This window comes from Clupea harengus, chromosome 22 (assembly GCF_900700415.2).
Source record: "Clupea harengus chromosome 22, Ch_v2.0.2, whole genome shotgun sequence".
Taxonomy (NCBI): domain Eukaryota; kingdom Metazoa; phylum Chordata; class Actinopteri; order Clupeiformes; family Clupeidae; genus Clupea; species Clupea harengus.
Window position 1 is genome coordinate 19010601 of NC_045173.1, and position 12396 is coordinate 19022996.

Sequence of the window (12396 nt, forward strand, 5' to 3'; positions counted from 1 at the left end):
AAGCTCTCTGTAGCTGACAAGTAAGGAACACTTCACCTAGATGGTCAAGATCAATCAGAATTTTTGCATTTTGATATATAGCCATACATTTACAAACTGGCTAAATTTACATTTAGATGACGCATTAGTTACTCTGCTTTTGGATCCCATAACAGTTCCATAAACCCGTTTCATAAAACCATATGTATCCGAAAGAGAAAAAAAAGAATCCTAAGTACCGCACAAACCTATAAGCTTGTAACTTAAAAGTGAATGTAAAACCAGTGCTTCATTTAAAAGACTCCTTTATTAATTACAAATGTAATGCTCTTGTTACATACTTCTTTCCCAGGAACTGGCTCAACTTTGTCCTTTAAGACCTTATCTTTGACTTACACTGACTTTAATATACAAATATACAACAATAGGGTTCAGGTCCTGGGCTCTATAAAGCGCCTTGAGACAATTTTATTGTTTTGGCGCTATATAAATAAAATTGAACTGAATTTAATTGAATATTGTCATTGATTGATTGATTGATGCACTCAATCATTTAGTTAGATTAGTGATTAACTGCTCCAGAACATTTCAGTCATCCTTCTGGAGTGTTTGAGCGTGCTAATGCTTAGTACTTAATGTGTGCGCATGGTCACTGACGCTGCACTTGTCTGAGAGCAGTTCTGCCAGCAACCACCACAAGTCTTTTGTAGGTTTCGTCTTCATTATTTATACCAGTCTTCAAAATGTTCCAGGAGAGGAATAGGTTTGTACAAAAGTAACAAATTCCAGAAAACGAAAGAATAACTTAAAACATGTTCAAGGGGGCGGAAAAAAAAGGAAAAGTCTACTGTACACAATCATATACAAAAAAAGAAACTAAAAGAAAAAAGAATATCAGAAAGATAATAAACTTCAAGTTTAAATTACTTCTATGCCCATTGTTAACGGACAAAAATGCTGAGCGTCTGCCACGCATAAGAATGACAGCCAAAACACACGGTGGTCTCAAATGCAGGAGCACTGTTTGGTGGCCTGATGATGTCAGAAAACAGTGGGTACCTGGAATGTGGTTGAAACATTGACACCTGTGTGCACACAGCCATCCACATCACAGAGTGAGAGAAGGTCCTGCACAAACCAACACTGGCACCCAAACAGAAAATAATTACAATACAGGGCAAAAAACGCAGGTTTAAAAAAAAAGAAAGGAAAATTAAATTAAAAATCGAGAATCGTCAAAAGATACTTGTTTTCAGTCTGAGAATTCTCTCTGCTGTACATGGTAATGGCTCAGTTCTCCCACAGTGAGTGTGCACTTCCAGAAGTTTCTCCAACACTGGGAAGTTCTCTTGGAAGTGTCCATGTTGGCCTAATCAGTGTGAGGCTGGAGGCAGGGAGTACTGTTGTGAACAGCAGGAGGCTTTTGTGTGTGTGTGTGTACGTGTGTATATGTGTATATGTGTGTGTGCGTGTGTGCGTCAGGGGCGGGGCAGGCCAGGCCCTGGGGCCCTCAAGTGGTTTGTGTGTGTGTGTGTGTGTGTGTGTGTGTGTGTGTGTGTGTGTGTGTGTGTGTTCAGGGGTGAGGGCCTGTGCAGATCCCTTCAGTCTCTCTTGAGGTCTTGCGGCCCTAGGCCCCTCACGTGGACTTCTGCCTGTAGTGGAGTGTCAGGTCTCCACCACTCTTCCAGATAAAATGCTTCACTGTCCGCAGGTCCATGTTGGGATCCAACACCTGTCAGTGAAAGAGAGTGTGGGGAGAGAACACATTGACCTTTGGAGAGCTCTGACAAATATACCTGCCACCAACAGATCCGGACACCAAACATGTATCAAATAACTTCACTTAATAATCTTTCACAACTAATGTTTAGTGAGTGTGAGCAAAGCCAACTCGATTGTTAAGTTCCATTACTATGGTCATTATGATAAAGGGCTTTGACATAATGAAGCAATATGATACGAGCGAGAGTGGGGTTGGTAAATAGGCCTAAATAGCCTTCATCTGTGTAAGACTTGAGCAGCAGTGGCGTGAACAGACCTGGTCCTGGCACATGAGCTCGATCTTCTCCTCCGCCAACATGGCTACATCCTCCTCCTTCTCCTGTTCTCCCGGCTTATCATTGGCTGAGGAGCTGGTGGTCTGGGACTCTGTGTCCAGGTTGATGATCTTCTCATAGACATGTTCCGTCACCTTCCTCACCTGCAGCATGTCACTGGCCGACAGACGGTCCCTATAAACACAGGTAATAACACCTATGAGGCATAGTCCTCGCTACACTGGCAGCTAGTGTTTTTTCAAGCACTTTGCATCCATGGCTTTAAAAGGAGCTATATATATATATATATATGTATAAGGTTTGTTTGGTTCTTGCTTCTTCGAGATCATATTAATGTCAATAACAAAGTTAGTGATGGCATTAATATTAGCATTTCAACATTCTATAGCTTATAGTGGTTACAATGTTAGCAGGGGTCTTGCTAGTAATGCAAATTCTACCCACTTCTTCAGTGTTTTTGCACCTGAGGACAAGTGTGGCTGGAGGTAGAAAGGGATTTTGTTGAATTTCGGCATGTTTTTCTGAGAAGGGAGGGAGAAAGACAGTGTAAGAGATTGCTGTTAGTGTTATTATCGTAGCATGAGTAAAATTACACAATTAACAAACATTTTCTTAGTGCAGTCATACTAAGGCACGCAAAATAATTATAATGTTTGTATTGTAAACATTTCAATCAGGCAGTGAAAGGATACCTACATCGACAGTGATGTCGATCACCCACTGAGGAACGGTCTCATTCAGCAGCATAGACTCAGTCTCTCCCCCTGAGTCTCGACACAACAACCTGGAGGAGGAAGAGTGGCAAGACGGCTAATAAGTGAACAAATTAGACTTGCTTGGCATTGCCATTGAAAATAACACAAGTGTAACATACAATTACAGCAGTTGCCAACTTTCAAGAATGACTTGGAGTGAGAATCGATGAGATTGACCAAAACAGGTGTATTTTTTGGCATGAGATGCATTGAATTCAATAGAATTGTTTCATGTTAAGACATAGAAGCGTGACTGTTGGCAACCCTGTTACAGCAGATGCCTTGTTTTAGATCTTGTAGCAAAATGTTACTTAATATCACATGTCCATGTTTGTTTACGATAATGTCACATGCTCTACCTTCTTACTCTTAAGAAAACTAGCCAACCCGTTATTTATGACTACTGCAGACTGGAGACACCATCAGTAATGACTGAGGCTGAGACTCGGACTACGGACATGGAAGAGTAACACACCTGAAGAGAGTCCTACCCCCCGCCTCCCCGAAGATGACCGGCGTGTGCGGAGGAACCTGGAAGTAGCCATTGCCCTTCTGTATCCGGGTCTCTGGTTCCCCATTCACTGGAGAGTCAGAGAGGCAGTCAATTCAGTTCAAGAGAGAGGGACAGGCAGGGTATAATCAGATGGACACTAGCACCGCTGATGAATGACTGTTCATTTTCATTTTTTTTTCAATTTAAAGATTTCATCTTCATTAAGACAGCAAGGTTAAAAAGACAGCAACTAGCATAGTCGTGGCAAGTATAATAAATGGTTTCAGTTCGGTTTCAGATAAAACTAAATTCAGTTTAAAGCTGCCACTATGGCATTTGCGGTGGCATCTTCATAACATGGGCTTTATATTTTAAACTCTTCACCTGAAATAGACAATATGTGCAGAGTGTGTGCGGTGTGCAGGACTTTACCGTGTTGCGCGTCGTTCTCCTCCTCGTCCATTGAGCTGATGTGGGTCCTGGGCCAGAACTCCAGCAGGGCCTGCAGCAGCAGCCCGCCCAGGTTCACTAGGATTGAGGATAAGCCAGTTTAGTTCCAATTTGGCTCATTTTAGCGACAAGTGACAGCAGAACCAGCATAGAGACAGCCACGTAGACCTACACTTTGGGTCAGAACCATCGGGACTTGAGAAACCTGCATCCTTGGCAGAGACCCAGGCAGCAAAGCAGTCGCTTTCATCCAGTGTTATGGTCAGCATCTATCACAACATGAAAAATACACTCTTTATGTCTATTACAGTGCTATCTACCACGAGTCATCATTATTTCTAATCTGTGCATCTTCTCAAATTAACATTATGTAATAACACATGATTGAAGCACAAGTATACAAATAATGAATTGACAAGTACACTTCATGATGACTGGAATGTGGTCCCATTAACGGTAGTGCAATGACAACAGAAATGCAATAATTCAGACTAAATAACAAAAATATTCTTACCCCAGTTTTGAGATCCACTGAGAACCAGTTTGGAACATAAACCATCTTGAACCGTTTTTTAACCTCTTCATCAAATTCCAATTTACCAAGGTCTTCAAATTTACAAGCCTGGCAAACATAAACACGATAAGAGTCAGAACCGAACAGCTGCCTCAATTCTATTTGGTGTGTAATCATGCAACCTGATTGGTTCCTGGAGCACATACCTTGAGGACATCCCAGTATGCCACGTTGTTATTGGTGTCTTTGGTGAGGATGTGTCTCTTGTCGTTCAGTATGTGACACTGAACAATGCTGGCACCACCTGACACACACACACACAAATACATCACATTCTGATCAAACCATTCCTCAGAGGACAAATATCTCTCTGACTCATAATGTAAGAGGCTTTTTCAGTATGTACAACATGGTATTTTTCATGCAGGTTCCTATCCTAAATTGTGAATAGTAACTAGTCCATCGTCTGGTGTCCAGGGCTAATGTTTGCGGGCCCTTCCGTTCTGAGCTGGCTCACCTTTGATGACCTGCTCAGACTGCGTACACAGTGGGGTCAGGGGGGCACTGCAGTCGTTATCATAGTCACCAGATACTCGGAAGTTTTGCATTCCCTTCAGCGACTGACAGAGGGGAAGGAGAGGTTGGTAGTGTTCAAATAACATATCATAAGATACATGGCCTTACAGTACTTAACTTTACTTGCAATGATGACAAGGGCCAGCTCGATTGTGAATATATTAATTACATATTACATATTATAAATATAGATAGGAGCGTAACACATAATTAGAGCCAAATACAGGGTTAAGGTCTTTAAGAACATTTAAAAATGACAGTGCCATTGTTCTTTCTTTCATCATTGAAATCCCAAATCCTTGAAAATGAAAATGGACTTTAAAACTTTCTCACATTCTGCACACAGTTAGGATCATTCTAGAATGCCTACCCATTTGTTCACTGATGACTTGGTAGTGCAGACCCAAAGGGCAGGAGGAGGGTCAGCTGACCTGTCCAGCTCCATCTAAAAAAATGACAGCAAGCACAGGAGAGATGAAGGGTTAATGGTCACTTTCCTTTCCTTAATCAAGATCATCCTTCCCTTGAGAGCCACAAACTCTTTTCAAATTCTGATCCTAACTCTGATTTTGATATGAGTTGATTAAAGGACAGTGATGGACATTACTTTATGTTTTGCTGACGATACATGTCTTTTTTAATGAATGTTAAACGACAATTAAGTAGTTAAAAAAATTATACACATGATATTTTGATCATAACAGATGGTATGTGTCTATTCAAATGACTACTCGATTACAAATAAGGAGCGGAGATAACAAACCAGTTCTACCTTCTTTTAACACTCCCTCGCTTACCTTTAGCACAGAAGCCTTCTCCTCACAGATGAGCACCCTGATGTCGGGGTTGCGCAGGTCTGTGCAATAGATCTTGCGGTCGCGGCCCCCAGAGTAGACGTGTGTGAAGGCCTCGTTGGCCTGTAGGGCCCATACGCCCTCGTCATGAACCCTGTACGTGGCAATGCACCTCTGCTGGCCTAGAGACCACAGTCGGATGGTGCCGTCTGAACTGCCAGACAGACACTGCGCAACAGGTGTAAACAAGAGAGGGTGGGTTTAGTGGGGTATAACGATAAATAGAGATAAGATAATAAAATCCTTCAAATAAAACCACTAACACCAAAGCAGCAGGGAAGGCTATTCAATTGATGAGCTCTACTGACGTGCTGATGAGGTACTTGCCTGAGTGCCATCTCTGTTCAACAGTAATGTCTTTACGTTGTCTGTGTGGCCTTTCAGCTTCATGAGTTTCGCACAGGTGCGTGGATCCCACACCCTTAACACCTGACCAAATCAAATTTAATGAAAGTTATTCAGTTATTAAATTATATTAGATTGATGTAGATCCTGTAGATTACATTACATGTGATTATATTAGATGATAGATAGTTGTACAGAGATTTATGTATCCATTATGTAATTTTCAAATCAAATCAGCTATCAAACCTTTTCTGTAGAGCCAGACACAATGACTGTTCCCATCTGGTTCATGGCAAGACTGTAGATGGAGTCTTTGTTTCCACTTAGTGAGGAGGCTGAAGCAAGAGGAAAGTCAGGAGACATGAACATTGCCACAAAGACCCTCTGCATTTTGAAAACCAGTTAGAACAAAGTATGCAAAGGATCAGGACTAGGGTTGAAAGAAGATAATTGAAGACTACTGTTACATTCACCCCCCTAAACCTCATTCCCAATCCAGGTCGTAGCATCAATGTAACACATAACAGGAGGAGAATAGGGGTAAGGACAAACAGCTACTCACTTGTGACTGTGTTGTTGGAGGCAGTGAGGGCAGTGAGGGTGTTGACGTCCCAAAGAAAGATCTGTCGGTCCAGACCAGCTGAGGCCACCAGCTCCCTATCCTTGGCATACGCTAAGGCTTTGACATAGTCCTGTGGGATGAAACTCCATAGGTCACACTCATATACATACATACACATACATCCATATCTCATATGTATCACATTACACAGGAAGGCGTTATTACTGTTCTTAGACATTCGCTAATTACTACGGTCATAGAGCTATGTTTCTGTTAATAATTTTCGTTTTTGTTTCAATGATTTCATGAAGAGATACATACATAATGTACATCACTAATATCCATAAAAAGACTTGCATTGAGAAGGTAAGCCAGCTTTGTGAAATAAGTTTAATGTCCTATATTATTAGATGTATGCAGTGACTTAATTTAAGTACAACCTTGTGGGTCCGTAACGTTGACATGCAGAAGCCTTTGTGTGCGTTCCACACTTTCACTGTGGTGTCTGAGGAGGCTGATATCACTGAATGAAAACAGCATTCATAGATATGAGAGCAGGACAGGACATAACATATGTATAACTATATCTCAGCTATACTCATATCCGTCACTAACACCTGTGCTAGTCATGCTGTCTACAATCAGAGGGCAGATAATGATGATGCTTTCACTCACATGTCTTCCCATTACAGCAGAGGACGATATCGTTGACCCAATCCGTGTGGTGCTCCATTGAAGCTATATAGGGGTCCTGCTGAAGTGAGACAAACTGATTTTGAGCAAGACCTTCCACAAGACTGGCACCGTTACAGGGTAAACTAGAGTAATGACATTGTGCAAAATTCCTGAAAAGTTTACCTTGTGCTGATTGACACTCCATATTCTAATGATAGAGTCCCTTCCTGCCGTGAAAAGTCGATTCAGGGTGGGGTCGAGCTGCAGCGCATTTATCCCATTGCGATTGTATTTCTCGACCTCATCTCGAATGACATACGACACCTAGGAGGCCAGGTAATACAGGAACTGCGTGAGTTAGTGCACTAACTTTCAGGTCCACTCAACAAACATTAACAATCAGTGGGACCAAAGACGTGGTCCCTTGACAATTTATCGTCCGCTGCTTTGTCTGAGAACTTGGCCACAGCAAAAGGTCTCTTACTCGCATGTCCTCCAAATAATTGCTTTACCAGAATGAAAAATTCTGATTAAATAGCTGAAACAGGCGGTTGTTTTTTTTGTTGGTAGGGCAAGGTATACCATTGCTTTTGCACCTTCAAATGCACCTAGTTAGCTAGCGAAGTGCTGGCAAGGTCTTTGTGCGAATAGTGACATTACTGACCGGTAAACAAATTTGTCAGAAGGATAACTTTCTGTAAGATTGTTGTCCGTTAGGTCATTAGCTAGCCTGTTAGCATGGATAAGCACCTTGCGCACGAAGCAGCACAGATTAACGTGAGGAACTTGTCTCTTCCCTTTGCCATGCATATACACAATTATACGATTTACGGACTCATAATACCACTTTAGTCGAGTAGAGAAAAAGCGAAGTAACACAACTTCTGTATCTGTGTACTTCAGTGAACACATTTGTTATTAACAGCAATCCAATTTTACCTGAACTTTCCTCCGTCCAGCTGCGTTTTGCCTGTGATGGGTCGCCATCTTGCATGTTGACAGTGAAGTGGAACGTCACATCCTGATTGAAACAGCACCACTTCTGGAAACAGTCGAAATGGTTTTTGGGAAATTGAGTTATTTATGCGAAACCCACTGTGGGAATGCATCCAAATAATTTTGCATCATTCCTTAAAAGTCACATAAACGAATCTAAGGGATTTGCTTAACTAAACTTAATTATTGTCCAGTATCTAAAGCTAATGCCATTGTTGTGTGAACATTTTTTAACAATGTTTCATCTAATTCTACCTTTGCTGAAGGTACTTCAGATTTGTCCTGATGCTGACTAAACCTTCCCAATCAGTTAGTTTGGAAACAAGGGAGCACATATAATGCTCTTGTCACCAGCCTTGGTTTACCAATGGGCTCCGCGTAGCTTAGTGCTTGGGGTTTAAATCCCTAATAGCGCAGTTATCCCTGCGAAAGTTTTGTGCTGGACTAATCACTTGGAATACAATTTTGGTTACAGTTTTTTCCAATAATTTTCATTGTGTGAAGAGTTTGGAAAAAGTGTACATGGTATTGAGACAAGTGTGAAAATTATCGGAAAAAATATAAATACTCTGTTCAAAACAGTTAACCTGCAGTTTAAAACCAGAAAAAATGTAGATCACTGTAGATGGAAAGATGCTGTATTTTCACAGACAAATGAAATTATACACTTCAAATAATACAGATCATTCTATTCTATTTCTGCTTAAAATGTATTCAGTTTTCTGCTTTGTTTTGTTTGTTGGCAGCCTTGTTACCTCCTATACTATACAACTATAAAACAGTGGTGCAGTACAGCATTTGCATTGAAATGTGCATGTATGTAGGAAAAATATAGATGTAGGTGTCGCTGAAGACTTTTTCCCATTTTATTGCTGCATATGAAAGCCATGGGCTATCAATGAGACAAAGTGACGCAAAAAGGCAACTACAACAAAAATGTCTATCCAAAGTGATTTTCAAAGGCATCTGGCATTGCCCAGGAATTCAGCCACTTATTATCCATCAACACTAACCACTGTACCACTGATCACTCCAGGCTATTTTGCCTCACAAAACTGATATATACAATATTGTAGCAAACCAACAGAAAATTGTCATGACAACAGCTTGCCTTGAAATATTTGTGGAATATGGGGGATTTTCGGGGTGGATAAGATGTGCTAAAGATTTTTTCAAGATGCAAGGCAAGGGAGTAAGTTGTTGTGCTGTAAATGTGAAGTTTATAAAAAATTCACCACAGATCAGCATTAGGGCTGCAGGACACTTCTAGTGGTAGTCTCATGAGTTGTTGTTTCACTTACTGTACTGGGAAAGAAAAGTGTCTCACATTATTTTGTACTATAGTATACCACAGACATTTTTTAATGGAGCTGTCTTGAGGCATTAGGCTGAATTTCATATTTACTGTATTTCATTTTATATTACATATTTTATTTATTTTATACGAGGTGTAATACATGTTTCTTTTCTTTTGAAATACATCACTGAACTGTGCAAACATAGAGGATACAGCATCACATAATATATGCATTTTGCAATGCTTCAAGTTGTCTTTGTTTTGTAGTTAATTGTACATTGAGTGATAAAGGTGGTTTTGGTGGTTGTAGTGCATTTTGCACCAAAGGTTAACTGATTTGCTGAGGTGTGTCTGTAAAACCCACTGTGTGAAGAATTTTGAGAAAGTAGGCATGGTATTGAGACAAGAGTGACAATGATTGGAAAAAACTGTAAACACTTATTGGACATGCTTTCCATCAAAAAAAACGATCAAGAGTTTTCATATCACAGTAAACGCAATCAGATTCAAGTAATGATAGAGCCAAGCTACCTGATATTGTCATCAGAGATATCATCACAAATAACATAGCCAGTTCTGAAGGCCAAAAATATTTAATAAAACATTTTTATAGCTCAAGAACATCAACAAAACTCAGCTTATAGGCCTACATTTTTTGAAAATTGTTCTATCCTCTGTCTTCAAGTAGTAAGTGATTTTCTAAGTGTTGTTTTATTAGTCTTCATAATACAAATAGTAATATGCAATACGCCAAAAGAGCCAGGATTACAGTTGTAATTCCCTGTCTGTCATGTCTAAACTCAGACAGGAATGAATCATCTTACAAATTGATCGAATAGATAATAATCTTACAAATTAATCTAATAGCTTCATCTTTCTATGGGAATGCAACATATAATAACAAAGTGGCTTCATTTCCAGACATCTTAACAGTAGAACATCATCAAAAATATCTCGACATGAGCAAGTTATACATTCTTTCTAAACCTTTTTTTGCATAGTGAAGGTGGCTTAACTGTAAGAAACTATATACATGTTCAGAGTATTTATTTTTACTGTGCACACTGATCTATATCCTCTGACCGTGATGCGCTAGCTGCATGGCCTGTGGGTTGGCTTTGGGCTGAGACGCCAGTGGCCGATCCTGCAGGGCCCGCTGCTTGGCCTCCAGCTTCATCTGCTTGGCATGAGCGAAAGGCCTCTTCCATCTTAGCCGTGTGGGCCTGCGTTATGGCCTTCTTGTCATTGGAGCTCTTGCACTGGTCACACACCAGGACTTCAGCCGTGTCTGTGCTCATCACACACCACCAACAACAGGTGAAATCAGTTGAGCACTGATTACAGGTATTTGGGTACTTGTAAGGGGGACCTGTCTCTTTCCTCAAAGCACCTGTCCATTTTTAACATTGCAGAGCAAAAAGATTATATGAGACACAAACTACAACAACAACAAAACAACAATAACCACTATGCTTATTTGACTCAGACTTATTTCTATGTCAGTGCTTATAGTGCATACCTTTACATTTATGTTTTCTTTGCTTAGGATAGGGACACTGCGTCTCTTTCAAGCGCTCCTGCACAATCTCCTCTAGACCAACTAAGTAGATGAACGTTTGGTTCCCTGCATCAGGGAGGAAGTTCAGCCCTAAGATTCGCGGCGTAGGAAGAGGGATGCTGCAAAGATCCCTCCATAGTTGCTTGTTGATGGAGTCGTAATCTTTAGCTAACTTGCAGTCACCCGAGTCACAGGTTCCAATCATGTAGTTGCTAATGACAAGAAAGTAGGTCATCATTTGTCACAATAGGCAATGTATCAAGCTCATAACTACAAGTATGAAGCAAAATGGATAATTGAAAACACATCTGGTGATTAAAAGCAAAAGAAAAAAACATCTTCGGTGGGTTGTGCGTAAAATTACGTGGAGTATTGTTGTATGGGCTACAAATGGGTGTTTTTGAGACAAGAATGTAGGTTGGGTAGTTAAGTTAGATAGCTCCCTAGCTAACTTCATGGTCCGCTAATATATGGCTAGTGGGTGACTAGGGCTAAGCTACTAAAAAGTCAACATAATGTAATTGTCTTGCGTGCTCCCAAATTGCGTCAATGTTTTTGTTACTATAATATTTTGTTTAAGATAAGTTTGGTACTGACCGAATATCCATACTTCTTCGCGGTGCCAACGACGAGAACATTGTAGGCTGTGCAACTCTAAATTAAACATTAAGGGCAGGTGCAACACAACTGACTGCACTTCCATGTAGCCTATCCTGCGCTAGGCCTACTTATTGTTTGAAACTTTCGATTTCGAATTTCGATTAAAAAAGGAGTATGCGTTAGATAACTGACATTGTTTACAGTGGGGTGTTTATGCTATACTTTTTGTAAACTTATTATAACTCATGAAACATTTAGTCACATTTACTGTGAATTACCACAAGACGCCTCAATTAAACTAATTTAGAGAAATCTATAATTCAAGCCTGCGTTGTAAAGTCTTAAGCTACCAACCTCGAAGTCAATTAATTTGTGTAACAGAAGTAGCCTATTAGCCTTTCAGCGCTTTGGCAGCCCACTGCACTCAGACAGTGAACGTTATAGCTACTTCATACTGAGGGAAATAAACTCAAACAACATTAAAACTCCCACGATAAATGACTGGGCAGTGCTGTATTGGTATCTTGTATTACCATAATGGAAATGTATGTATTTATTTTTTACTTAGAACATTAAGCACGGCGATTGAGAATTGTGTGGTATCTCTCAGTTACTGAGAGTGAACTGAATGTATTCCTCTGATAATGAGAGAAGAAAATGACTTCCACACAAACGCAGGCCTCTG

At 40.4% G+C, this 12396-nt stretch overlaps 2 protein-coding genes across 3 annotated transcripts; both read right to left on the bottom strand.

Moving 5' to 3' along the window:
- Positions 1–267: 267 nt before the first annotated feature.
- wdr48b (WD repeat domain 48b) lies at positions 268–8298 on the bottom strand. 2 transcript variants are annotated; one of them, XM_031559418.1, is made up of 19 exons: positions 8200–8298; positions 7444–7584; positions 7261–7336; positions 7026–7108; positions 6586–6715; positions 6270–6358; positions 6006–6107; positions 5622–5846; positions 5195–5269; positions 4766–4868; positions 4455–4552; positions 4249–4356; positions 3907–4003; positions 3717–3812; positions 3267–3372; positions 2733–2820; positions 2481–2557; positions 2018–2210; positions 268–1711 (listed from the first exon to the last, which is right to left on the bottom strand). In XM_031559418.1, the coding sequence occupies exons 1-19, from the start codon at positions 8245–8247 to the stop codon at positions 1616–1618; spliced, it is 2031 nt and encodes a 676-aa protein (XP_031415278.1). In that variant the 5' UTR covers positions 8248–8298; the 3' UTR covers positions 268–1615. The 2 variants fall into 2 exon arrangements, with proteins under 2 accessions (XP_031415278.1, XP_012690670.2); XM_012835216.2 differs by having other exon boundaries at positions 7261–7339.
- Positions 8299–10130: 1832 nt separating this feature from the next.
- Positions 10131–11836, bottom strand: LOC116218320 (transcriptional repressor p66-alpha-like). The gene is made up of 3 exons (XM_031559374.2): positions 11709–11836; positions 11073–11323; positions 10131–10943 (listed from the first exon to the last, which is right to left on the bottom strand). The coding sequence occupies exons 1-3, from the start codon at positions 11747–11749 to the stop codon at positions 10606–10608; spliced, it is 630 nt and encodes a 209-aa protein (XP_031415234.2). The 5' UTR covers positions 11750–11836; the 3' UTR covers positions 10131–10605.
- Positions 11837–12396: the final 560 nt, after the last annotated feature.

Excerpts from the sequence above, each read along its gene's own strand:
- LOC116218320 (XM_031559374.2), bottom strand. The coding sequence starts at position 11,749 with ATGTTCTCGTCGTTGGCACCGCGAAGAAGTATGGATATTCG. Across the intron at positions 11,324-11,708 it reads CGAAGAAGTATGGATATTCG|CAACTACATGATTGGAACCT; the intron begins GTCAGTACCAAA and ends TCTTGTCATTAG. Across the intron at positions 10,944-11,072 it reads AAGAAAACATAAATGTAAAG|GTGCTTTGAGGAAAGAGACA; the intron begins GTATGCACTATA and ends AAAAATGGACAG.
- wdr48b (XM_012835216.2), bottom strand. The coding sequence starts at position 8,247 with ATGGCGACCCATCACAGGCAAAACGCAGCTGGACGGAGGAAAGTTCAG. Across the intron at positions 5,270-5,621 it reads AGAAGGCTTCTGTGCTAAAG|ATGGAGCTGGACAGGTCAGC; the intron begins GTAAGCGAGGGA and ends TCATTTTTTTAG. Across the intron at positions 1,712-2,017 it reads AGCTCATGTGCCAGGACCAG|GTGTTGGATCCCAACATGGA; the intron begins GTCTGTTCACGC and ends TTTCACTGACAG.